Source organism: Mesoplodon mirus (assembly GCF_964341445.2).
Source record: "Mesoplodon mirus genome assembly, chromosome: 17".
Lineage (NCBI taxonomy): Eukaryota > Metazoa > Chordata > Mammalia > Artiodactyla > Ziphiidae > Mesoplodon > Mesoplodon mirus.
Genome location: NC_138993.1, coordinates 20,767,041 through 20,794,886, shown reverse-complemented (window position 1 = coordinate 20,794,886; position 27,846 = coordinate 20,767,041). Strand labels below are relative to the sequence as shown.

Genomic DNA, 27,846 nt, shown 5'->3' with positions numbered 1-27,846 from the left:
TAAGAATTTAATATTCTGTATACCCAAACAAAGCAAAGACCCTCACTATGATAAAAAAAAATTGTTAGTAACAACTAGACTAATTGGGATGATTCAACAAGAACACTGAAGGTGGCTGCTTCATGGTACAGTCACTGGAGTAAGTTCTGGCAACGAATAAAGTACTATAAATGGAAATAATTACTGAATTTAGAAAATTGAGAGAGAGAAGTATATAAACAGTGTTCAAATATAACCCCAACCTTTCGAAATTTCTGAACGGTCATTTCAAAAGTTGGTTTCTGGCAGCACAGTTGTGAAGCTCTGTACCATACACCTACCATCTAGAACACTGCTAGACAATCACTGTTTGACAGGAAATCTTACAATTGTGCTATTTTAAATAATGCCCTTTCCAATTTATAGGCAATGTCTACTTAAAAATGAGCAGAGCATATTAACTATAATTTTCATTTTATTGGCCCTTCTATGTTAATTAAAACAAATGGGAAAATTCTAACTGCATTTTATCAATTCTTACAGCATGAAAGGGAACAAAGAATATCACAATACCATAATTAAATATTTCTTACATTCAACCACCTCTGCAAATGATTACCTGGCATCTTCTCCTCATCCTGTTGGTCCTCCCTCTTTTCAGCATCACCTGCCAGAATTTCATCTAGTTCATCATCACTAATTGGCTCATATCCTTCTCCAGCACCAGATCCTAACGAATGCACATCATCTAACTTGGATTCGTCATCTCCTGCTAAACAGAAAAATTAATTTCATGCCAAAGAGAGTGTTAAGGGAAAGGGATATCTAAGTGAAACCAAAGAGGAGAGGCTGTGCACACTAAGCAAAGTGGAAAAGCATTTTTTTTTTTCTTTGCAGTACGCAGGCCCCTCACTGCTGTGGCTTCTCCCATTGCGGAGCACGGGCTCTGGACGCGCAGGCTCAGCGGCCATGGCTCATGGGCCCAGCCGCTCCACAGCATGTGGGATCTTCCCGGACCGGGGCACGAACCCGTGTCCCTTGCATCGGCAGGCGGACTCTCAACCACTGCGCCACCAGGGAAGTCCCAAAAAGCATTTTTTTATTTGAAAACTGTATTTCTTAATTATTCAAAATACTTGATACCTCCAAAAGAAAACTTAAAAATTAAATTTAGGCAAGAACACAATATGGACAGCAATATCAAAATAGGTTATAAGATTACAATTAAAATGAGAAATAAAATCTACCACTAACATGTTAATGTTGATATTATGTTAAGTTTTTATAATAAAACTTTAAGTCCAGAGAAATCTAATTTCAAAAGGATGCATTAATTTCTTTATCAAAATAAACTCATTAATTTTAAAGAACTTGCAAACTAATTAGTAAAATTTATTTGAAACTTTAACCACTAGCGTACCTTCCATTTCTTTATTTACCAACTTTTCTCAACTACCTAGGCTAAAGCTTTGTCTCCTGGTGACTTAGTTGTGAACTTGAATTATCATAAAACTATACAGTACACTTAATATTTCTAATCAGGTGTTATCCATACACTTTAGAGTTTACAACACTAGTTTTCAAAATGCAACAGCATGCTTTATAAAACTTACAGCAAATAAAATATAATAAACTATGAGATGTTTCTAGTCATTCTAATAATTTTCTACTCTACTAAATTCTGTAGTAATCTCCTCATACCCCCACCATTCACTTCTAAAGTAAACAATTTTAATAACTTCATTACACAGATATACATCTAAACATAAATGCAAATAATAGGATTTTTAACTTTTCAAGCTTTATCAAACTCATTGTCCTACTTTAACTGGATAAAATTTTGCATTTCACAATAGGTAATTCACCTCTAAATTTCTATGCTATGTTATCTGTGATCACAACCAATGAATGGTATATTTTAGGGATGAAGGGCACGAACTCCAATCACAAGAGAGATATTACAATGATTAGTTAAAATTATATTCAATTATACCCCAAGGTTGTACCTCCAATAGTACTACGGCTCACAAATTGATGCCATTTAAATTCAAATTTGAGATAAAAATGTGAAGACCACTGAGGCAGAAATGTTTTTGTCAAGTAGAAAAAATATGTAACAGTTGGCGTATTGGAATATATCTAACCAAATAACCTAAAGATGTAAGGATGTTTATAGTTTTAAAAGAATGTGAATTTTATTCTGGGACTAGTGCTACAATACAGCAAATAAAAAGAATATAAAATATTACTGCTGATGTACCAAGTATCCCAGAAGTTTCTTGGGGGCTTGAAGTAGAGAGGTTATGTCAGAACAATGGTGTAAGCACCAGCATCAGAACTGGACAGTTCATGGAGGCAGAATTTCCAAGAGAATTTTCAGGGGGGCCATTACTATTGTCAACCTGGGCTATAATTCACCAAAGACCTGGGCTATAATTCACCAAAGAATAAGATGCAGAACATGTATGCACAGCAGAACATATTTTCATTCATCAGCCATTTATTGCATCCTTGCTAGAGTCTTGATGATAAAGAAATGAAAAGCTATGGTGCCTAACAAAGGAGTACAGTATAGTGGTGAGAAAACTATGGAAAAATAATTATAATACAGCACAGAGATGCTATTAAAGATGTATAAACAAGGTGGTATGGCGATTTGAAAGAGTAAAGCACCTTTAGCAGAGAAGGCTTTGTAGAGGAAGTAATGCATAAACTGGGACTTGCAGTTTGAGTAAGAGAAGATAAAAGAGAAAAGGCCTATCAGGCAATGGGAAGAGCAGGTACAGAGAAGGCTAGAGAAGGAAGCCTGTGCAGAGGCGTAAGTCAGCTTGTACAGCATTATCAGGGGTGAAGGATTGGAGAGTGGATGTCCATAGCTGAGGTTGGCTCTGAGTGGGCAAAAGGGTGGATGTGGCCTTCTCAGGGTCCCTCATTCTAGGAGCGGGAAGTCATTTTAATACGGGACCTGAGCATCCCCAGATTTTACTATCTATGGAGGGCTCTGGAACCCATTCCTGCAGATACTGAGGGACTGAGGGACGACTGTAATCATTTATTTCATTTAGGCTTACCTGAACCAAGTCTACCTTGATAGTACTAATGAGCGGAACACATTTTTTAAGTATCATAAGGCTTTTCCTTATAAACTCTATTTTCCCTAAAACAACGGAGTCAATATGCATATCAGATGACCTTTCAAAAGGAAATATTTGTTTGCTATGAAATATGAAAAGGAATGGAGCATTGAAACAGACAAAAAGGTGTGACACTCACCTTCCATACTCTCTGTTCTCTCAGCTTTATTTGTATCTTCAAATCCCTGCAGAGATCCTAGATCTTTATCCATTCTTTCTTTATCCAAAGCTAAAGAGTCCCGGGAAGTGCCTTCTAGATCTCTTTCATGTTCACTCTCCAGTTTTGCTTCACTGCGTTTTACAGACTCTATTTGAGGACTCTCAAAAGTTCTGTCTCTGTCCCTGTCCCTTTCCCTTTCCATAGAATCAGAGATTAACCTCTCCCTTTCCCTGTCCAAGTCTCTCCTTTTGTCTCGTTCTCTCTCCCGTTCCCGTAGTCGATCTCGGTCCCTGTTCCGGGGCCAATCTTTATCGGCATCTCGCTCCCATTCTCTCTGCCGTGCATCTCTCCTCTCTCTCTCCCGCTCTCTCTCATGCTCATAACGATCACGATCTTGAAGCCTATCTCTGCTCTCAAACGACCCTGATCTTGAATGGACCTGTCGATCTGACTCAGGAGAACTTCTTCTTGAACTATGGCTTCTTGAATCCTGGCGATCTAAAATAAATACACCATATACAAAGAGTTAACACGTGATAAAATGGAAATAAAAGGCTTCATTTTAAGGCCCTTTAAAACTGACAATTTTTCTTTTTCTGTATTTATTTTAAATTATCCAAAGGACCCATCTTAATGAAAAATTCCATCTCTCAAAGTGTTAATTAAAATATGTAAAAAGCTTGTTTCCTTATTTCCGCTATAACTACAAAATATCTTCAAAGAAATAAATACATAAAGTGTTTAAGCAGTAACAGAAATGATCATTTCATTATCTGACCTCTTCCTATCCCCCTACCTTATTTTCTGTGGTCAAACGAGAAAGTACTGGTTGCAGGAAGAAGAGCCAGAAGGTTAAAATTTTAGGCATCAACAGAGGACTTGAATACGTAAGTGCTTCCACCAAGATACACTACTAAAATCCTGATATTAAACTGACTTCATTGAATGTGCCTCTACTATAATGCTGCTAGGAATGTGATTAACAGGTAACATTTTGGGGGGATGGTTAAGCTTTTAGGTTCCTTGAAATTTAAGGCAGCATGTAAAGTAACCAATTTAGCATTTACTTTAAAATTATGATTTGAACAAAGCATAAAACTGTACAAAATATACAAATATACTAACACAGGAAACAGTGGTTAGATTATAATTCATTCTTATTACCTGAAGAAGTACTTCGACTGGGCTCTCCACGCTTTAGCTGATCAATCCTAGACTTTCTCTCTCCTGTGATTTCTAGACTTTTTGTTTTTTCTCTGTCTCTTGAGCCACTATGCAGTACTCTCTTTCGACCACTTTGGTCATCCCCACTTCGATGTGCAGAGTCATTGGACGGGGAGCGGAGACGGCCAGATGTATGACTACGAATACTCCGATTGCTGCCAATGCTGCTACTCCTCTGTTGATCCACCGGCTTGCGATGTGGTGCATCCTCTATAGTGACGTGAGGTGCCTCTACCTTCTCCACTCGTGTTCTGTGGCATTTCCGATGTGAGTCTTCACTGGTAAAAGTGTTGCTGGTGGTGCCTGGGGTGAAAGAGGTGGAAATGGTGGCGGCCAACGTGTGGAAGGTGGTGGCAGCAGGAGTCGTCGTCGTGGCAAGAGGAGGAGGAGGAGGAGGAAGAGAAGACGGGGAAGGAGTCCTCCTGGGAGTAGCAGCTGTGGCGGCGTGCTCTGGTTCTGTCACCTCGGCACGGTCAGGCACGTCCTCATCAGACCAGTCACTGAACGCTGTATCTTCTTTCTTCTGAGGATCCTCCAAAGTGCCATCCTTATCACTGGGCATTTCAACCAATTCCTCCTTGGTTGTGATAGGGGGAGTCCGTGGGCCTCTCTTCTTCTTACTCTGCTGGACTGCTTCTTCATCAGAAATGTCAGAATCACCTCTGGACCTTTTACGCTTTTTTTCAACGCTTTTCTTCTTCTGTCCTTTTTTTGGTGAAAATACTTGACCATCTTCAGACGTTGTCTCTGTGTTACCCCTGTCCATTCCAACATCATCTTCTTTCTTTTTCTTAATAGGTTTCTTCTGAATTTTTGCTTTTTTCTTGTTTTCATCATGAGCTCGATCAGATGTGTCTCGATCTTCAGATGGGTGGTGTCCTATCATGTCTTGTGAACGAGTTCTTGAGCTCTCCGTGATTTCTGTCTGTTCTCGCTGCTTATCTACAGAAGAAACTTTCTCTTTGAACTCCTGCTCTTCATAGCGCCTTGAACTTTCTTTTCTTTCTGGTTTACGATCTTCCTCTTTCCACCTACCCTGCCTGTCTTCTGTAAGGTGGGATGGACTAAGAGAACGAGATTCTTGAGGTCGAACAACCTGGCTCAAGAGTCTGTGTTTTTCATCTATACAGAAGGATAAAAGTAATCACACTTTCACCATGTTAACAATATTGCATGCTACCTATAAATAATAAACCAATCTCTCCCTTTTCATTTTAAAAGTTTAAAAATAACAACTTCAGTAAAAATAAAAATATGGCTTTACTACAACTAGTAGGAAATGACAATGCCATTATGGTAGAATGACTATTTCTAACACATACTTTAGTCACAATGGGAGATATTCAGAGGCAGTAGAGCAAGAAAACATTTTAAATCTTAATTCATCATTTCCTATTGATGTGAAAGAATGGTCTCGTGGTTACAAATGAATATGACTATAGAAACGTGGAAAACAGATCCTGCTTACTTTTATCATCTCCACTGTTGTAGGTGTCACTGTCAGGAGAATGTTCTCGCCGGCGCTTAGGTGACTGACGAGGGCTAGGACTCCCTTCATTTCTATAGCGCTTCCTAAATTGGACAAATGTAATTTATAAAATTCCAGGGGATGAAAAAGATTTCTTTACTACATTTTTACTATTATTTTTTGCTGTAACTAGAATGTATAATTGTAGGATTATAATACTATCAGAAGCTAGTGGGAAGCAGCTGCATAGCACAGGGAGATCAGCTCGGTGCTTTGTGACCACCTAGAGGGGTGGGATAGGGAGGGTGGGAGGGAGGCGCAAGAGGGAGGGGATATGGGGATATATGTATACATATAGCTGATTCACTTTGTTATACAGCAGAAACTAACACAACATTGTAAAGCAATTATACTCCAATAAAGATGTTAAAAAAAAAAAGAGTGATGGAGTATGGCAAGAAAGAAACAAAAAAATTAGAATGAGAAAATGGTAGTGATGGAAATTCTATGGTAATTTTCTACTATATAAATGAATGAATATCCAGTAATCAATAAATTATGAATTTTAGGTCTCAAAAAATACTGTATTCCTGCTTCATCCAGAACTTTAAATGTCCATCACAATTAGCATTCTAAGTAAAGATAACACTCAAATGAACTTATTCACAAAACGGGAGTTTGTAGAAAACTAACTTATGGTTACCAGGGGATAAGGGTGGGGAGGGATAAATTGGGAGATTGGGATTGAGATATACACACTACTATATATAAAATAGACAATAAGAGTCTGCTGTATAGCACAGGGAACTCTACTCAGTACTCTGCAATGACCTATATGGAAAAAGAATCTTAAAAAAAAAAGAGTGGATATATGTATATGTATAACTGACTCACTTTGCTGTACACCTGAAACTAACACAACATTGTAAATCAACTATACTCTAATAAAAATTAAAAATAAATAAATAAAGGTAACACTGGAAAAAATAAAGAGAACACAATTAAAACCAAAAAAAAAAAAAACAACAACAACCAATACTCTCAGAACTATCTATATCATGCAAAGGGTATTCAGCATCTTTAATAAAATTCTTCATTTGTTAAGGCTTACAATTGTGGACTTAAAATACATGGCACCACCTCTGCTTTTTTTCATGTAGATGTAGAATCACTCACTGAAATTCACCAGATTTAACTACTACAAAGTGGTAACATATAGCAGAGGAATCAATGTACCCTCTACTGAAACTTATTCATTAGTTTTACCTTTTTATGGTATAGAAATACCTTATGTTGGGAAGCCAAATGAGAAAATCTAGTATTGGCTTTGGAGTCAAAAAAGACTTGAGTTCAACTTCTAGTCATGTTACTTATTATGCAACCTTAGGTAAATTCCTTGAAGTCATTCTTAGCTTTCTCATCTGAAAATAGGCAAAAAAATGGGGGTCCATCTCATAAAACTGCAATGAGGAATAAGTTAGTTATGTCATAAACCCAGTGCCAGTCATGTTGTGGGTACACTGTAAAAATCGGTTTCTTCTCATCTCTTAGAACTAAATCATCTGCTTGGTGACAAATTAATAAAATAATTCATATGTTCACTATATTTCTTGTTCTTCAGTTAAACTTTAAACGACTAGTGATTTATATCTCTGGATACTTAAGTTATTCTAGTGTTTTCCTATATTTTTGTTAAATTTTGACTTTTTTTTTTTTTTTAAGCTAACAATGTTTGTAAATACTATGGCCAAAAGTTGAGAAACACTGCAGCACATGAGCACATTATCTCCTTGACAGCTCATTCATAGAGATGAGCAACCAGGTGGAAAAGGAGACCCCAGATGTAGTATGACAACTCACAGGCCCAAGCTTATGCAATTCCTTATCAAAAGCTCCTGCCATCATTAGGCAGTCTCTGTCCCCATTCTTTGAATCTGGGCTGGCCCAGTGACTTACTATGACAGGAAGATGTGGTGAAAATGACAGTTTAAGTTTGGACATTTAGGCCTCAAGGCCTTGCAGCTTCTGCTTTTGCCTTCTTGGTATGTTTCTACTATCATATGCAAAAGCAGAGTTTAGACTACTGGAGGATGAGAGGTCATATGGCAGAGAAAATAAGATGCCTAAGCAACAGCCAGCACCAGTTGCCAGACATGTGAGTGAGGCCATTTTGGGTCATTCAGACCCAGCTGAACTGCCAGACTGACTGGAGAAACATGAGTGATCCCAAGTGAGACCAGGAGAAGAGCCACTCTGCTGAGCCGAAACAAAATTGCTAACCCACAGAATCATGACCAAATAAATGGTGGTTGCTTTAAACTTCTAACTTCTCATGTGGTTTGATACACAGCAAGAGATAATTGATAACATAAGAAAATATAAAACATGCAAAAAACCGAAATTTAATTTCAAGGAAGTATCTACAGAAACAAAATTAGAGTAAAATAAATACTACGGCAATTCAACAAACCTTCCTCATAACCATGGTTAAAAACAAAAGTGCTGGATAAATTCAACTACTGAGATGACAATATAATTGATGAAACATCAAGATGTTAACCTCATATAACTAGTTATTTTATAGAGCTGTTGACTCCTAAATTTCTGGGGCCCTTGTCAATGCTTGGAATGTTTAGCCATGAAAAACTAGAAGAAATTTTGGCTACTGTAAGCTGAGATGAGAAGCAGTAAAATATAATCAAAGCATAGGATTAAATAATAATAAATAAATAACAAAGATTTCAGAATTTTAATCTTAGAAGATAGAGAGTTAAAGAGGTCAGAGGAGAGAAGAGAAATAATATGTACTGTGTGCCTGCATGTGTTAAAGGTATTATCAATTTTATGTTAATGTGAGATTTTTTTTTTTTTTTTAATGTGGGGAGAGGGAAGCCAGAGAGTGAACTGCAGAAAACCTTGGCTGCAGACTGAAGGGAAGGCAAGACCTAATGGAAGAAGCCTCCATTTCTGTGCTACGTTGTTTGTTTATAACCAAAATCCATAATAGCAATGATGAAAAAAGCCTAAAGCAGAGAGTGTATTCACCATGAGGCAAATGAGGTAGAGGCAGAGGCAAAGAAATGGAATATACATAAATTATTTCCAGTTTGTCTTAACAAACTTAAATATACCCTCTATTCTAGTTGGTATTTAAAAAAAAAAAAGCACTTAATTTTGATATGTTTGGTTTTATGTCTATAAAACCTCAAAATTGACCAATCGGAGTCCAGATTCCTCATGGCTATAGTGATTGGCTTAGCTCTCTTATCTAACTCCTCTACTGATGAGAGCCCCAGCACAGAGAGGGCTACTGAGCTGATAGGTATAACCCTGGGGTCATCCTAGCCATCATTTGGGTAAAAGCCTTCTGAGTCTAAAACTAATACAGAAAAAGAACAGTGGAGATACACCACTCTACGCTTTGTTTGAGAATCTGGATATAGTCATATCAAAACAAATAAAAACTAACCCTGGACTTCCCAGATACCAGAGCAAATAAATTCTTATTGATATTTTTTTTAAAAAAGAAAAAAGAGAGAGAGAGAAAAGAAAGGAGAAGAGAGAAGATGCCCTCAGATATATAAGATAATAAGAACACATCTTTTTATTCCAATAATCTACTATAACTCCACAACCCAAGAGAGGATACCTCTCTATTTCTCATCTTCTTCTAGCCATGCAGTGGTTCCAGAACTTCCTCAGTTCTAAGACACTGTGAATGCTTCTGCAGCCTGGGGGTAGTGACTCTAGACTTATACGTACACAAAACTCATAAAGGATTATCAGGAATAGCACAAGCATTATGTCTTGGTGACAAGCCAACTCCATTAACTAGTTATAAAGTGGATATGATGGGACATAAACCCACTGATTCTACTACTTTTAGGTTGGATTCCAGTTAAAAACAAGTCTGTAGCAGTCAAATAAACCAATGTACCATCAAAAATGGCTGTAACTGGGCTTCTCTGGTGGCACAGTGGTTAAGAATCTGCCTGCCAATGCAGGGGACACGGGTTTGAGCCCTGGTCCGGGAAGATCCCACATGCCGCGGAGCAACTAAGCCCGTGCGCCACAACTACTGAAGCCCACGCGCCTAGAGCCCGTAAGCCGCAACAAGAGAAGCCACTGCAATGAGAAGCCCGTGCACAGCAACAAAGACCCAAGTCAGCCAAAAATAAATAACTTAATTAATTTTAAAAATGGCTGTAATCAAACAGTAAATAAGAATTATTAACTATATATCTTGGATACAGAAATAGTAGAATGAGAAAACTGTTTTTTCCTAGACAATTCAAAAGATGTTGAACACCAAATACACATAATAAAACTAAAATACAGGAAAATGGAGAGAGGAAAAAGAATTAAGAGGATATTAGGGGCCCCCGAGAAGCATTAAATGGAACTTTCTGAATTCCTCACTAACATGTAAAAAACTGGCTCACAATCACTTACTTTGATTTTCTCTCCTCGTGTCCATCTCTTGGATTCCTGTCTTCTCGGATATCTTCCCGCTTTTCTCTGCGGTCCTCTCGTCCTTTGTCTTTGTCTTCCCACTCCCTCTGGCGTTCTCGCTCTTTCTCCCTTTCTCTTGCTCTTTCTCGCTCTCGCTCTCTCTCCCTCTCCCGCTCTCTCTCCCGCTCCCTTTCTTCTCTCTCCCGCTCCCGCTCCTTTTCCCTGTCGCGCTCCCTCTCTCTTTCCCTCTCTCGATCGTGGTCCCGATCTCTCTCTCTTTCCCGGTCTCTCTCTTTCTCTCTTTCTCTCTCCCTCTCCCGTTCCCTAGCGCGCTCTCTCTCTAGTTCTCTTTCTTTCTCTCTCTCCCGATCCCTCTCCCGTTCCCTCTCTCTCTCCCGCTCCCGCTCTCTTTCCCGATCTCTTTCCCTAGTCCTTTCGTCTCTTCTATCATCCGTTCTGTCTACTCTTCGTTCCTCTCTTCTTTCATCACGCTCAATCTCGTCATTCCTTCCCTGATGTCGAATTGGTGAGCTTGGTCTTTGATCTACAATGAAAACCAAGTTTCGTCAGTGATTAATTTCACAGATAACCTATTGGTAAGACAGTATGGCAAATCTTACATTTTATCTGTGTATAGGGTCACACTGGCAACAAACATAAATCAGGTACTGTATTTACTTTTAATTTAATCATCCAAATAATCACCACTAGATGTTTAAAAACATTTCTTTTTCTTAAAGGTAATTTTTATTTGCCCTCTAACTACCATGTTTTCTGCTCCCCATCAACCCCCCTCCCGCCTCCCACTGATCCACCTTTGATCCTTCTCTGCATGCTCCCTACCCTACCTCCAGCCCACTGCTCCAACCCCACTTTCTGCCATCTCTACCCTTCACCTCTGATCTTCTCTGTCCCCCCAGCAGGACCTGAGAACACTGGTGGCAAAGGATAGGGGCAGCAGGAGGTGAAGAAGATAGGAGCTGAAGGAAAAAAAAAATTTCCCTCGTAAGTCACACCTCTAATTTCAGGCCGAAATATATACACATCAAAGTGCAGCTATTATGTGAGGAAAATATAGTAGAACAAAACATCTGTCAATATTTGTTGCTGCAACATCAATTTATCATAAACTAGAATATTAAGGGTACTGATGCTTAGCAATCTTGAAATAATCAAATGTAAAAAGTGTTTCATATTAGTGATATATAATTAATAACTACTGATCGACTAAAAATTGTATTTAATCATATAACTGATTACTCAGATGAAGAACTGTTTTCTTAAAATGTTAAATGATAACCCCATCACATTTATGTGTGTATATATATATATATATATATATATATATATATATATTTATTTTTTAATACATGAATCATATAAACACAAACTGAATGCATGCTGCCCAGTATGCCCAGTTGAGCAAAAAGTTAGACTGGGATCAAAAGATGTCTAAGAAAATGGCATGAACTTTTCCACAGAGATAGCCATTTTTGAAAATAGGTCACTGTACTATGATCTAGGCTATTGCGATGTCTCTATTTTCACACTACACAGTACTGTTTACTAGTTAGTCATAAAAGGCATACTAGAATATGGCCAACAGGTTTGTAAGTGAAATCTCTGACATCAACTTATTAAGCAGAATAATTTTAGGATATTTTTAGTGAAGGGTTCAATCTAATAATTTGAATTTCCTTTCTTATCACAGATGAAAAAGATAAGAATTATCCATATTTATTAGATCAAGATATGAAAATTCACAGAATTTTAAAGCTAAAACAAAACAAAGCTAAACCTTGTCCAGCCCCTTTACCCCTTTTCTTCTTAGAATTTATGGTCAGAAGTTGATTTGTCAAAGTCACAGAGATGGTAGATACTTGGGACATCAGGACTAGAAGTCAATTTTCTTACATTCTTTTTTACTTTTGCTGAAACCAGTTTAAATTTAAAATGGTTCTATTGTACTGCACTCTAGATTCCTGGAAGGCTGTACACTCATGTCTTAGACTGTCTGAATTCTTGGTTTGGGGATCATACTAATGTCACAATGATTACAAAACAACCTGAAACAAATTCAATACTGCAACTTATAGCAATTCATACTTGAAATTCCTGATTATAGCAATGTCAGGGAACAGACTCCTTTACTCAGGCAAGCTTTTTTTGACAAATAAAAACTCTACTTTCCCAACCGCAATGACAAGGTTACTTACTTCAGAGAAAATGGAAAGGAACACCACTTTAACACATCTCAACTATCTTCCCTATCTTTCCTCAAAAATGTGTTCTTCAAAAGCGTGCTTCTCTTCATGTATTTCCTTATTTTAATGAATGGTATACCCATTCATGAAAGCTGGAAACCTCTGAGTTTTCCAAGTACCATCATATTCAAGTACCATCAATTTCACTCTCAAAATATTTCTTTATTCTATTTCCTCTCTCAAGCCCTACAATTAATATTGTTAACTTAGACTCTGATCAGCTCTTCTTAGATGCCCATGTTATCAATGGTCTAACTGGTTGGTATCCTTGCCTTCAGTCTTTTGCCAGACTCCTTAATACCTTTTTCCTTTTTTTTTTTTTTTTTTGAGGAAAACTCTGTATTTTTTTCCAGCTGCTAAACAAACAAACAAAAAAACTGCTTAAAAGCACTTATCTCGTAGGCAATGAAAAAGGCAAATAAATCCAAAATTTTTAGCCTGACTTATTAGGCCATTTACAACGTGGTCTGTAGTCTCTCACGCATCCTCCTTCCTAGCTGCTTTCCTTCCCTACCGATTACAGCACACGTCTACTCCAACCTCATAACTCTTTACTACTCCAAAGCATATGTTTCTTTTAGTCCTGTGTGTCTGCACATGCTGCACCCTCTCCCTGCAGTGTTTCTTCCATGGTTCCTTCTAGCCAACTCCTATTTACCTTTCAGGCCCTAATTCAGATGTCTCTTCTTTAGGAAGCTTTTATAGATTGCCTCAGTATTCTGTCTGCATCTTGGTCTTCTCACAGAACTTTATATAGTTAGTAGTAGTGTTTATCATATTTAACTGTCTATTTGTACCCTAATTAGGCTGTGAAGAACGGGAAGATTTAAATTCCTGAGCACAGAACAAGGTCCTGAACACATCTCTACCTTCAACCTTTATCTATCTCCCTTTGCTCACCACACTCCAGTCACAATAATCTTATTTCAAACTCTAGGACATACTGAGCTACTTCCTATCTCAGGGAATCGGCACACGTTCTTTCCTCTGCATGGAATGTTTTTACCCTCCAATACCTGCAATGCTAGCTTCTTCCCTTGCATTTATGCCTCTGCATAAATGTCATCGCAAATTTTTCATAAGCACACTACCTGAATAAAGTAGGTCCCTCTCATCCTTTATTTCTATCTGGATCCCTTGTATGTTTCCTTGGCAGCACCCAACAATCACTCTTCTTTTCTCAGGGGGTATCGTCCCCTTTATAGAGTTCTGCAAGCACAAGTGTTGTGCTCCAGAAACCTAGCAAAGTGCATGAGTACTCAATAAACATTTGTACAATATATCATTAGCAAAAACATATTTCTCTCTCAATCATACCACTGGTATTTACTGAAGTAGTTACAGTAAAATAAAATAAAAAGGGAGTAAGACTCACAGTCAGAAGACCTGAGCTTGACTTTTAGCTTTAGAACTTACTTCTCTAACACTGGAAAAATCACTACCCTTCTCTTAGCCCAAATCTCCTAAAATATGAAACACAGATTCTCTTATCATACATAAACTCACGGATACTGAAAGATAAAAGGATTTAAAATATACATTCTCTGACTTAATATTATAAAGAATATTTGATTTAATTCAGCCCGCTGTGAAGCATCAATACTCAATTCCCTACTCCATCCAGTCTTGTACTATATTAATCTCAGTCAGCATTACAGCAAACCTTACTTTAGTAACCAGGCAAGGTTAGTAAGACCTTCATAAGGTCATAAATGTTTAAAGGCCCTAATCTGTACAGAATAAAAGCTTGTTAAAGAAAGTACTTATAACCCTTCTTAAATGCCTTCTAGTATGTTGCTTCAAAACTGATTTAAGGGACTTCCCTGGTGGCACAGTGGTTAAGAATTTGCCTGCCAATGCAGGGGACATGGGTTCAATCCCTGGTCTGGGAAGATCCCACATGCCACGGAACAACTAAGCCCGTGCATCACAACTACTGAGCCTGCGCTCTGGAGCCCGCGAGCTGCAACTACTGAGCCCACATGCCACAACTACTGAAGCCCATGTGTCTAGAGCCCGTGCTCCGCAACAAGAGAAGCCACCACAATGAGAAGTCCCCACACTGCAACAAAGAGTAGTCCCCGCTCGCCACAACTAGAGAAAGCCCGCGCGCAGCAACGAAGACCCAACGCAGCCAAAAATAAATAAATAAATAAATTTTTTTTAAAAAAAAAAAACTGATTTAAGAGATCATCTAGTAGAGTAACAGAACACTTTTAGCTTAAAATATACAAGAATTTAAAATTAGCTAAACCAAGTATTACATATTCTCAGGAAGGAACACGAATAAAACATTTCTCCAAACAACCCTCAGCCCTATCTTCATCAGTTTTTTCTTGTTTCTCCCTGGCAGTCCTTACAAGACTGTGTATCACAGCTAGTGAGTGAGTGGCCAGGATACTCAGGTGAGAAACTTTACCTCCTGAATCAGAAATACCTGAAATGTCACCCAAGCATCTATATTCTTTAAAACGTTGTGAGCTGTTTGGTTAAGGTAAGAGACATACAGCAAGGCACCTTAACTCTTGCATTATGCAAGTACCTACTAATTCAGTACCTGCTCTGTTACCAAGTAGGTACTGGGAGCTAGCTATTTACATAATCTCTCCTAAACTAAGTAAAAAAGGAAGATTATATGAATAAGTATAATAATTTACAATGTGTCAACAAGCAAAAGTCTTAAAAGATATTTTATGTTAAAAAGTAAACTGATAATGGTTGAAAAAAACCCCAATTCTCCCAATTGATGTTGGTCACTATTTAGTAATATTTCATTTAACAAACCTCTCTCTCTGTTGTCACGACGGTCTCTCTCTCCGTGTCTTCTCTCAAAGGAAGAATCTCTCGCTGGATCTCTGTTGTCTCTTTCAGGGTATCTGTCTCTTTCAGGGTAGCTACTTCGAGTTTCCCAGCTGTCATGATAGTTGCCAGTACTACTGTGACTATCAATTTGGGAACTTCTTGTGCCTCGACTTCCTAAACAAAGGATATTCAAACAAATATTTAACAAGTACACTTTATTCAACAAGTTGTCAGTCACAATCTTTCCTCCTCAAAACATATAAAGATATGTGGGGTTTTTTTGGTTTTGGTGCGTTTTTTTTGTATTTCAAAGTGTGGTATTCATTGTCAAAAAGGATACTAAATGTTGGATCAGAACACCCAAGGTGTCTAATGACTGACTTGGGTAAGCTAAGTGCCAGTTTTCCCTATCTATAAAAAAGGACATATAATGGAATCACAAAACAAAGAGACTCATTTCAATTCAGCCAAAAACCAACAAAACAAAAAATAAAAACTATTAATTCATACCTAAATCACAGAAATACCATAAAAATAATTAAGGATATGGATATATTGCACTGGCTACAGTTTATAGTGAAAACATCCCAACACAGAACCAAGGTACTTTGCTGACAGTAGGTGGTACCTGAAATTTTTCATTAAAAAATTGGGAAATGAATGTTCACAGTAGTAACATTTTAGAATGTTCACAGTAGTTATAGCCCCAAACTGGAAAGTACCCAAATGTCTTTCAATGGGTGAAGGCTAAACAAACTGTGGTACATCCAGACGATGGAATATTACAACAAGGAGCAAACTGTTGATACACACAACAATTTGGATGAACCTCAAGGAAACTGTGCTGAGTGAAAAAGCCAATCTCAACAGCATACAGACAGCAGGATTCCATTTATGTAACATTTGTGAAATAACAATTATAAAATGATGGACATATTAGTGGTTGCCAGGGGTCAAGGATAGGGGAGGGGATTTGAGTGTGGCTATAAAGAGGTAACACAGGGAGTCTTGTGATGATACAGCTGAGTATCTTGATTGTGGCCATGGTAATACAAGGCTACACAGACACTGTGGAAAATAGTATGGAGGTTCCTCAAAAAATTACAGAACTACTATATGATCCAGCAATTCCAATTCTGGGTATAGAGCTAGAGGAACTGAAAACAGGATCTGAAAGACATATCTTTACTCTCATGTTCACTGCAGCATTATTTACAATAGCCAAGACATGGAAGCAACCTAAATGCCCAATGACAGATGAATGGGAAAAAAATGTGGTAAAAAAAAAAAGTGGTATATACATACAATGGATTCAGCCTTTATAAAGAAGGAAATCCTGCCAGTTGCAACAACACTGAGGAACCTGGAGGATATTATGCTGAGTGAGATAAGTCAGACACAGAAGGACAAATGCTACAGCATATCACTTATATGTGGAATCTCACACAGTCAAACTCATAGAAGCAAAGAGTAGAATGATGTTGCCAAGGGGCTCCAGGGAGGGGGAACAGGGAGGTATTAGTCAAAGGGTACAAAGTTTCAGTTGTACAAGATGAGTAAGTCCTAGAGATCTACTGTACAGCACAGTGTCTATAGTTAATAATACTATACTGGAAACTCAAAAATTTGGTAAGAGGGTAGACTATATGTTAATAGCATTCTCACCCCCCCACACACACAAACAGACAAGTAATAAAGAGCATGAGAAGAAACATTTACATGTTAATGGCACAGACTGTGGCGGTGGTTTCAAGGGTGTCTACGTGTCTCCCAGCTCAGCAAGTTGTACATATTAACCATGTACAGCTTTCTGTATGTCAACACACCTCAATAAAGTGGTTTAAAAAACTGTATAGAGCTACACACACACCTTACATATAAGAGGCTTTGAGCACTGAAAGAATTATAGCATAATTCTAAATATTTTAACGGGGGTATTTTAATAATCAAAATATCTGTAAAGAATATTTTAATAATTAAAGACCAGAAAGAAGAAATTTAAAACATTTTTTAAAAAGACTACAAATGGTCTACATATAACATCGAGGAATGGAAAGGTTAAATGTCAGAACAGATGCTGCTAAGAGAAAATTAGTAAAAAAAAGTTACGTCTGAGGATACAACTCAGAAAACGAAAGAAAGATACAGAGATGGAAAATCTGAAAGTTAAGAATCAAGGAAGATACAGTGAGAAGATTCAACATATGTCTAACATGTCTAACTATATGCTATTTAGATAGAAAGGTTGAAAGGACAGAATAAGCTGTATCATACAAATACTAACCAAAAGAAATCTGTGAGTGGGATAATATTTTTAGACCAAAAAAAAACACCATTTGGGGTAAAGAGGATCATTCTGTAATGATAAAAGGAGTATTTTGCCGTATGTGTACCTACTAGCAAAGCCTGAAAATATTCAAAGCAAAAATTGATCAAATTACACAAAATCAACAAATTCAAAATGACAGTGGAAGATTTAACTCACATCTCTGTAATGACAGAAAAAAGCAGACTAGAACAAAAATTAAATGTAGATTTGAAAGCATGGTTAACAAACTTGATCTTAGAGATACACCTTTCATACTGTGCAACCATTAAAAGCATATGTAGAATACGTGAAAACTGACTGATGAGCCACAAAATAAGTCTCAACAAAAACAAACGCCAAAAAACTGACTTCAATCTTCTCCAATGACAATTAAAATTGGGGTAGGGGATTTATTTTTAAAAGCATGACTGGAAATTTAAAATCCTATTTCTATACAACTCATGAGTCAAAGAAGAAATCATACTAAAATTCAGAAAGTGTTTAGAACAGATAAATATTATCAAACTGTCAAGAAACAGATAACTAGGACTTCCCTGGTGGCACAGTGGTTGAGAATCCGCCTGCCAAGGCATAGGACACACGTTCGAGCCCTGGTATGGGAAGATCTCACATGCCGCGGAGCAACTAAGCCCGTGCGCCATAACTACTGAGCCTGCGATCTAAAGCCCGCGAACCACACTACTGAAGCCCGCACGCCTAGAGCCCGTGCTCCGCAACAAGAGAAGCCACCACAATGAGAAGCCTGCGCACCGCAACAGAGTAGCCCCTGCTCGCAGCAACTAGAGAAAAGCCCACACACAGCAACGAAGACGCAACGCAGCCAAAAATAAAAATAAATAAATTTATATATATATAAAAAAGATAACTAATCATTTATACATAAATTGTTCCAAAGAAGAGAAAAAAGAAGCAACACTTTCCAACACGTTTTATACGGCTACTATAACTCTGATCTCCAAACCAAACAAAGACAATATAAAAAACAAAAGCTATGCAGTGGTATGGTGGAACCGGCTAACTAACTGGCTCCAAAGAGCCAACTGTGTGCACCTCTTCCCATGTCCACACTGAGTGACATTAGTAGCTCAAAATCTGCTATGGCAGGAGTAATTTATACCATGGAAATTGGCATTAGCTACAAGCCAGGGCTTTTTTCCTGAAGAGTAAGTTGTTAAATATTTACCATCATACCACTGATTATATGCCAATCTCAATTAAAAACAAAGATGCTTAATTCAAAATTAAATTTTAACACACCTATTTTAGAACTTTCTTAAGTGAAATGTGTACTTATCTTAGAAATGCAAGAATAGTTCTAAATTTTAAAAAAATACATTAACATAAGTAACAAGGTAAAAGAGACTGACTATACGATCTCAAGATACAGAAAAACAGTCATGATAGAAGCTGTCAGCTAAGTTTGGAAAATTAGGAGACATCCTTAACACAATAAAAAGCATCTGCTAAAAATTTACAAACACTATACTTAATGGTGAAATGCCAGCAATAATCCTTTAAAATCTGAAACAAAGCAAAGAAGCCCATTATATCACTTGTAGTAAACAGTTCATTGAAACAGTTGCTCAGCAGGTTACTTGACAGTAAATAAATAATTCTCAGAAAGGAAGAGCCAAATCTGTCTGTTCCCATACATACATGTTTAAGACAATCTAATTAGATCTACTAAGAAAATACAGCAACATCACAATGTAAGATTAGTATAAAAATATTATCATTTCCATATACCAGCAATAAGCGTCAGAAAAAATGTTTTAAAATATATTATTTGGTGCACCTGTACACAGTTATTCACTTAAGCAGTATTCAAAAACAAAGAAAAGATTAGAACACCTAAATACATAGGATTTATTAACTTTATGGTATATCCTACAACATACAGTATGCACCCTTTCAAAAGGAGGTGGCTATTTAACAAGTTGACTGATATGGAACCATCTCCAAGATTTTTTTTAAAAAATGAATTTATTTATTTATTTATTTATTCATTCATTTATTTTTGGCTGCGTTAGGTCTCTGTTGCTGTGCACAGGCTTTCTCTAGTTGTGGCGAGCAGGGTCTACACTTCGTTGTGGTGTGTGGGCTTCTCATTGCGGTGGCTTCTCTTGTTGCAGAGCACGGGCTCTAGGTGTGTGGGCTTCAGTAGTTGTGGCACACAGGCTCAGTAGCTGTGGCTCGCGGGTTCCAGAACGCAGGCTCAGTAGTTGTGGCACACAGGCTTAGTTGCTCCATGGCATGTGGGATCTTCCTGGACCAGGGCTCAAACCTGTGTCCTCTGCATTGGCAGGCGGATTCTTAACCACTGCGCCACCGGGGAAGTCCCCAAGATATTTTTTAAGTGAAAACAGCAGGGTATAGAGTATATAGTTGTGTGGTTTTTTTTAATAAAAAAATTTTTTTTAATTATATTTGTAAAACCAGAGGAGAAAATGAATAGACATATACATCTACTTATGTAGAATATTCTTCAGATGGATACATACAAAATTGGCGAAAGAAGGAACCAGGTCAGGGATAGAAGGGAGGCTTTCACTATACATCCTTTTGCAGTTTTGAAATTCTGAACCATGTGAATGCATTATTAAAAAGAGAGAATTTTTTTTAAGTACCATTTACAATGGCAACAAAAATAGAGGGTACACAGGAACAAAACATGTACAAGACCTTAACAGAAAGTTACACATCAATAAATTTAATGTACGTGAAATAAAAATCCAACAGTTTTTCATGAAGTTAAAAAAGAAGAAAAGACAACTCATTTTTAAAATGTATATGAAAAAGCAAAGGGCCAAGAAAAGCCAAGACAACTATGAAGGAGAAGGTGAGGGGCCTTCATCTTAATGTGAAACTGTAATACTGACCAGGATAAACCAACAGGCCTATGGCAAGAGTAAGAGTGGTCAGAATTCTGCAGCAGTGTTTTGGGGAAGGGGAGCGAAGTGGGTGGAGGAAGAGAGAGGTCAAAGCTAACTCAGTTAAGGCAGTTCGGAGACAGTCAAAAACACATAGGTAGGTAGTTACTGATGACAATAGTGATGGCAAATGCTTTTTAGAGGAAGATGAGAAAAATGGCTCAAGATGCAGATATGTGATGTTCTGAGGTGGCTTTGAAGCAAGCACAAGTACTGATGAATACACAAGTCAGTCATTTCTGACACCACCAATTTTGAAAACCCACCATTTAATCCCATTTTAATGATCATTTTATCTATATACCTGTTTATTAGAAATTACTTATTTTTGATGCTACTTTTTTGCCTGATAGCAATTTTCTTAGTGTTCCACATTAAACAAGACGGTAGGCATGACTGGACATAATTCAACCAGGAGGTCTAAGTCAGGCCCCATCTATCTTCTGCTACTATAGCTAACAATTCCTATTCGGAACTAATAGGGAAAATCACAAATTCAATTAATTGAAAATTACTTTGACAAAGTGATAATGAACGTCAGACATAATGTCTTTAGAAAACAAATCTTAGGAGGTTAATAATTTCTCTATGAACATACAACATACAGTTCACCGACAAGTCAAAAACCTTACCCTTTTCAGGTAACTCTGGACCTCTTCCCCTACTTCTGCCCATCCGATCATTCCTAATTTCACTTCGAGACTCACTTCTGGACTCATTTCTTATTTCAGTGCGAGAACTTTCTTCTCTCAAATGGTTTCTGCCATAACTTCGGGATTCTTCCTGATATGCATCCTCCTTTCGATGAGCATCTCGACTTTCACGGTCCCTGTAGTCGTGGGCATCACGAGTAGACCGAGAATCTCTGGGATCGCGGCTCTCTTTGTTATCTCTGCTGTAATCTCGCATCTCCCTGGAGTCCCGAATGTCTCTGGAGTCTCTTAGTTCCCTTCGGTCTCTAGTATCTCTGGCATCTCTCCGATCCCGACCATCTCGAGGTTCTCTGTCATCTCTGTGGTCTCTGGAAGAGCTCTGATCCTGTTCATACTCTCGTTCTTCTCTTGTGTCCTTTTCTCTATCCCTTTTTCCTCTAGTCTCTGTAATGCAATTTTGGAAATACACTGTAATTCCTTTCACAAAATTTTAGGAAACCAGATGATGTATTTAATACAGAGCTTTAAACTTTTAATACAATGGTAATTCATACTCTTTACAAAAAATAAGAGGAGAAAACATGGGCAAATGAGAAAAATAAAACTATCTGTAAGCTAAAATTCCAAAGGTAATTTTATTAACACCTGGATTATTTGTCTTGATTGGATAAACTTTGAACACGATCTTCTCGTATCAACGTACCCATACTTACAAATCTTAAACAACTGAAACAAGTAAGTTGATCTATCAATGATGGCCTAATTTTTAGAAATCACTTTTAGATCCAGAGGCACAAGTGACTTTAATCATCTCTACCAAGTATTAGGCCAGACTAGAGCACACATGACTACCTCCAATGTACTTAAGCACTTGAGACTAGCCTACAATTAGTATGCTGGCTGGTAAACACATACTGTTATTCTCTCTCTCTCTCTCTCTCTCTTTTATTTATTTATTTGAGCTGTTTAATGAAATCACACTTCTGTCTCTAAAGATTTTTCTACTTAAGGCATTTTCTAACATGTCATAGAAAAATTAAAAAAAATAATTTCAGTTTTAAAAAAGCTGGAATGAACCTCAATAGTTATTTAATCCAAACTTGTCACTGTATACATGAAGGAACAGAGGCCCAGAGCTTAAACGGTTTAGTCAGCCCCGGACATCACAGGAATCTGCAAAGATTAGAAACTATTCTTTAGAGATGCCTAGAAAAGTATACGTTGATTACAGCATAAATCTGATATGAACTGAAAGAATTAACAGGAGACCCTCAAAGAACAAACGCTGTACTTTTTATCAGATTCCTTCATACATTGCTCTTACGCTCTGGAACAGCCCCAGGATCTGAGGCTATTTTAGCAACTGCAGCAGCTCTTGGTCGAGGACATTATAAGTTTACCTATGGCTGGGTCCACAGACTTTCTCCGCCTGGCATCCACAAGACCCCTAGATTCGCATCAATAACTTATCTCCCCTGCAAAATAACTCTGCCCATATGCCTACATCCATAAATGCCATATAAGGATAGAAGCACTAGGCAAGATTCTGACAACATCCCCATCTCTTTTTGTGCACATCCATCCCTTCCAGTCCTCCTCCAATACCAACTGTGCCTAGAAATTTGTTCACTTAGTATTAGATTCTCTTTTTATGATGCCCCCAGATGTCTTTATGAATACATCTAGTTACTATATTTTGTTCTTTATCTACCTCCCCATCCTTTCACTAAAATTATTCTTATTTCAAAAAATGACCTCTAAATAGAGAGGAATAAACACCTACTACATCTCTTGTATGGAAGGTTAAAGAAACATCCTCTTTACAAAGAACCTAAAAATGTATGGTTTATTATTAAAAGGATTCCTCCTATAACATAAACCTCTCTTACTACAAAAAAGCATTCCTATGAGACTCAACTGCATACTAAATTTCCCCTTCATTAGGATATTTAATCAATTATGTTTTGAAATAATAGTTTTCATTCAGTAAGTAGTCACGAAATATATACTATATTCCCAGTCAACTGTAGTTGTTCATAGATAGGTATAAGAGAATTTTCCCATCTTACCAATGTTCCATAAATACGGCTATGCTGATCTGGTTCCAAAATCATGTACACAAGGAATAATTCTTTAAAATAGGTGCTCTCTCCAGTGCCTACCTATGCACCCATCATTTCTTGAATAAAATAACTTGCACTGTTGATTGGAAGAGAAAGACTAACTTCGACACGTTTCATAGACGACTGCTATGCGATACTCAAATTGTGACTTTTTGTCTGTCTTGTGTGGGGTGCAGAAGCATGCTGTACGATGCTTTAAAAATGCACATTAAACAGAAATGTTGTTGCAAGTCAACAAGTACTGTATTTCCTGAGTACTCATTATGTTAAAAAACTAACTCAGGAGATGTCAGGAAAAAGACTTAAGTTAAATAAACAAGGACAAGAAGCTTAGATAAGAAATACAGAAGGAGATGAGAGCTATTAGATTGTATTGCCAAGTTTTGATGATAATAACATCTCAGCGTGAACAGGGAACAGCAAATTCAAAGTTAACATAATTCTCAGGGATCTAGAAAGGAAAACTGCTTTGCTTAACTTCTTTGTTGAGTTAGACCTGGAATATTGATCACTTGGTTCACACTGACTTTCTGAACATTCCCCCAGCCCTCACCTCTTAGTCAAAATATTTCTGATATGTTCAAACTCTGCTCCCCGGTTTGCTGCTTTTCTTTCCTTCACCGCTGTTGTTTTTAAAGAATTAGCTAAGCAATTAGACTGACACTCTAAGAATCATACCATCCCAAATTTCTAGAACTTGAAAGTACTCAAGTAAAACATCATAACTAAAGAAAGGACCAACTTAGCATACATATAAATGCTCACTTACATCTATTTAGTAGCTTACATTTCTGTGTCCTTAAGCACCTCCTATTGCCCTCAAGAGCTATCATCCACGTGTTACAGAAACGTAATATAACACAGTTCTCTTCTGTCTCTTATTTTAACAATAAATCTGAAAGTCCATTTTTTTAATAAAGAAAATATCCACTTAAAGAACTCTAAAAAAAAAACCCACTACCTTCCCTCCTTTCATGACGCCGATCGTGAGACTGTGAAGTTCGTTCATGATCATGCCTCCCTTTTTCTCTCATTGGAGACCGATGTCTTGGGGGACTTTGCTTTCTCTGAGGAGAAGACAGAGAGTGTGACGGATAGGGAGAAGCAGAGCGGCGTAAAGGTGGAGTCACTGTCCTCTGATAAGATGGTGAAGGAGTTCTTTTTCGGCGAGGAGAAGGAGAATGTCTTTGAATAGATGATCCTGATTGTGAGGAAGATGAGTGATGTCTAGAAGATATAGGAGAATGATGCTGTCCTGCTGGGGAAGTGGACCTATAAAGAAAGCAACAACAATAAAAAAAAATGTGTTCAAGAGCTTTCATTTCTAGCCAAAGGAAAATCTTCTTTAAAAACAAAGAAACAAACAAACAGAACACCTGAATGTAAAAGTTAAAGCTAAAACTGTGAGTCATAATTCCAAGATAAATTTTAATTCACAATGATGTAAAATCATTAACAAGTTGATTTTTAAAGATCTGACTGATTTTGAAGTCAGCTTGAGACAACGGTTCTAGATGAGACATGCATTGCCCTTCTCCTGAGCTCTGGCTCCAAGGCACACTCCCTTTTCCAGGTAACATCCTCCCTGAGCACAGATGGTTCTTACTCTCATGTGAAGTCTGGAACTCACTCTTACCAGAGATCATCTCTGACAGTGTAAATACGTATTGGAGGAGGGAACCCACAAAGAGATAAAGAGAAAACATACTAGTAAGATCTAGATAGAAAGTGGGTGTAAGAACGCCTGTAATTCAGGGCTGTGGGAGAAGGGGAAAGCTATCACCAGCTACGCCAAACAAAAGTTTGCACTGCCTGGGCTGACATTTAGGATAGGGAAAGAAAGCTAGAGTTAAGGAAAGGACATACTGTCTACACTGTCTTTATCTTAAATAACCTGCCTTCACTCTTGGGCAGCACAAACTGAAATTTAGTTCATAAGCTTTGGTTTAACTGAGGCTTCCCCTGCTCCCTTCAAATCATCTTCTTTGACTGTTGCCAGAGAAATAACTTATAAACTCATGAAGCACATCTGAATCACTCCTATAATCTGTAATGTCTTGGGCTGTGTCTTCAATGAATATGCAAAAGGTGTGTCTGACGGAGAGCTAGAATACACATTTGGGCAATAACTAAAAAGAAACAGGACTAATGTTTAAAAAACAATACTTCAGACATCACATGCTCAGATGAGTAACATATTTCTCAAAGTAATCATTTTGAGGACAGATGTTTGTTCAAAAAAATTATGAGTTCCTGTCAAAATATTTTAGAATTACCTTCACTGCCTATGATAAATATTTTTTAACTTCCGCAATGTTGGCAAAGTCATTATTAATCCTAAACCAGGATTCCTCAATTTTGACACTATTGACATTTTGTATTCAGTAATTCTTTGTGGTGGCGGGCTGTCCTGTACATTGTAGGATGTCGAGCAGCATCCCTGGCCCCTATCCACTAGAAGCCAGCACCATCTCCCTCCCATCCCCATTCATGCCGATAAAAAACTACTCCAGGTATCTCCAAATGTCCCCAGGGAGGTAAAATCAACCCTGGTTGAGAACCACTGCTCTAAACTATGCTGTTTATAAATGATGCCTTAGTATAACTTTTATCAATAAAAGGTTTAAATCTATAAAATACATGTTACTGAGTCAGGAAAGTGGTCAGATATATAGGAAAAGAATTTTGCAAAACAATAAATTAAGCAAATAAATAAAATCACCTTTTGGATAACAGTTGACTTAAAAAATAAAAGTCAGCTAACTAGAACACCACATTATCCTAAACATTATAGTTATTTATGATTCTGCAGTACTTTCATGCTTTTAATAAAAATTGTTATTCCTGGGCTTCCCTGGTGGCGCAGTGGTTGGGAGTCCGCCTGCCGATGCAGGGGACACGGGTTCGTGCCCCGATCCCGGAAGATCCCACATGCCGCGGAGCGGCTGGGCCCGCGAGCCATGGCCGCGGAGCCTGTGTGTCCGGAGCCTGTGCTCCGCAACGGGAGAGGCCACAGCAGTGAGAGGCCCGCGTACAGCAAAAAAAATAAAAAAAAAATAAAAAAAAAAAAAAAAAAAAAAAAATTGTTATTCCTTTCTCACATTAAAAAAATAAGACATAAACCACCATAGCTTAATTGAGTCTAAACTGAAATTTATTTACTAACAGATATGAGTACAAATGCTCAATGGGTCTTGCCCAAATTTGGAAAACCATTTATGACCAATGGCTATTCAAATACTGAACAGAAAAATCACTGCAAGACTAAGAAATTCTAATTTGACTATCATTTGGTGCTTTCCAATTTCCATTTCATTAGGTTCTAGTCAGTTTGGAAATACCTAAACTGAAAAAAAAAAAGAATGTGGCTCTCCACTGAACTGACATTTTGGTTCGTTTTGAGTTTATTTCTGGGGTATACTCAAAATTGTTTCAGGAATGTCTGCAATACCCTTTGGTGATTTGTTCACAAAACTTAAATAAAACAGTTAATAATACTATCTTTTAAAACACATTACAGTGTAATCACATGTCTATTCCAATTTGGTGTCTATAACATGGAAGAAAAAATCTCGGTTCAAGCTTACATAATCAAGCTATCATATTAAGGCCAGAGCACCAATGTGTTGTCACATTATGGCTTCAGCATTTTAACCACATTTTTCTTCCTACTTATCCTTCAGGGAAAAAATAAGTTTGTTGATTTAATCATCCATTATCAAATGAATGTTTGTGTCCACCCTCCACCCCAAATTTATATGTTGAGGCCCTAACCTCCAATGGGATGCTGGAAGGAAGGGAGGAAGGGAGGGAGGGAGGAAGGGAGGGAGGAAGGAAAGAAAAGAGTCATTTTGATTCACTGGACAAATGTTAAGTGAGTACCTTTTATGCTAAGCATTATTTTTGACACTGAGGATACAGAAATGAAGAAGACAGACAAAATCACTAACAAAATAATAATGATGATTATAATAATATTAACAATAGCAGGTAACATATGCTGCTACTATGTCCACAGCATTGTTTTAAGTGCTTTTGTATATTAACTTATTTCGTCTATGAGGTAACTGAGACAGAGAGGACTGAAAAACAGTCTATCTTAGTTGCAGAGTCCAGGAGTAGCCCACCACCAACAAAAAAAGCCAATTTCGGCTAATTAATGCAACATACAACTCTATACAACAGAGTAATGAAGTATAAACTGTTAGGTCCAAAAAAAGTACATCGGGGGACTACATTAGGTGCTTGGTAAGGAAAGGGCCTTTACTAAGAAGATGGCTTTTGAGCCAAGAGCTGAAAGTTTGAGGGAAGAGCTTTTCACGCTGAGG

The 27,846-nt window shown here is 37.6% G+C and overlaps 1 protein-coding gene across 5 annotated transcripts in view; it reads right to left on the bottom strand.

The window, feature by feature from the left end:
- Window positions 1-27,846, bottom strand: part of ZC3H13 (zinc finger CCCH-type containing 13) — a 136,508-nt gene that overhangs the window by 5,741 nt on the left and 102,921 nt on the right. For 3 of the 5 annotated variants that reach the window (XM_082601921.1, XM_082601920.1, XM_082601919.1), the window contains 9 exons: window positions 24,480-24,790; window positions 21,375-21,839; window positions 15,466-15,657; window positions 11,314-11,397; window positions 10,418-10,961; window positions 5,966-6,069; window positions 4,438-5,619; window positions 3,253-3,771; window positions 599-751 (listed from right to left, as the gene is read on the bottom strand). In XM_082601921.1, the coding sequence (XP_082458047.1) occupies window positions 599-751; window positions 3,253-3,771; window positions 4,438-5,619; window positions 5,966-6,069; window positions 10,418-10,961; window positions 11,314-11,397; window positions 15,466-15,657; window positions 21,375-21,839; window positions 24,480-24,790 (3,554 nt within the window). The remainder of the gene's footprint in view (window positions 1-598; window positions 752-3,252; window positions 3,772-4,437; window positions 5,620-5,965; window positions 6,070-10,417; window positions 10,962-11,313; window positions 11,398-15,465; window positions 15,658-21,374; window positions 21,840-24,479; window positions 24,791-27,846) is intronic. The other 2 variants (XM_082601922.1, XM_082601923.1) reach the window with 2 other exon arrangements.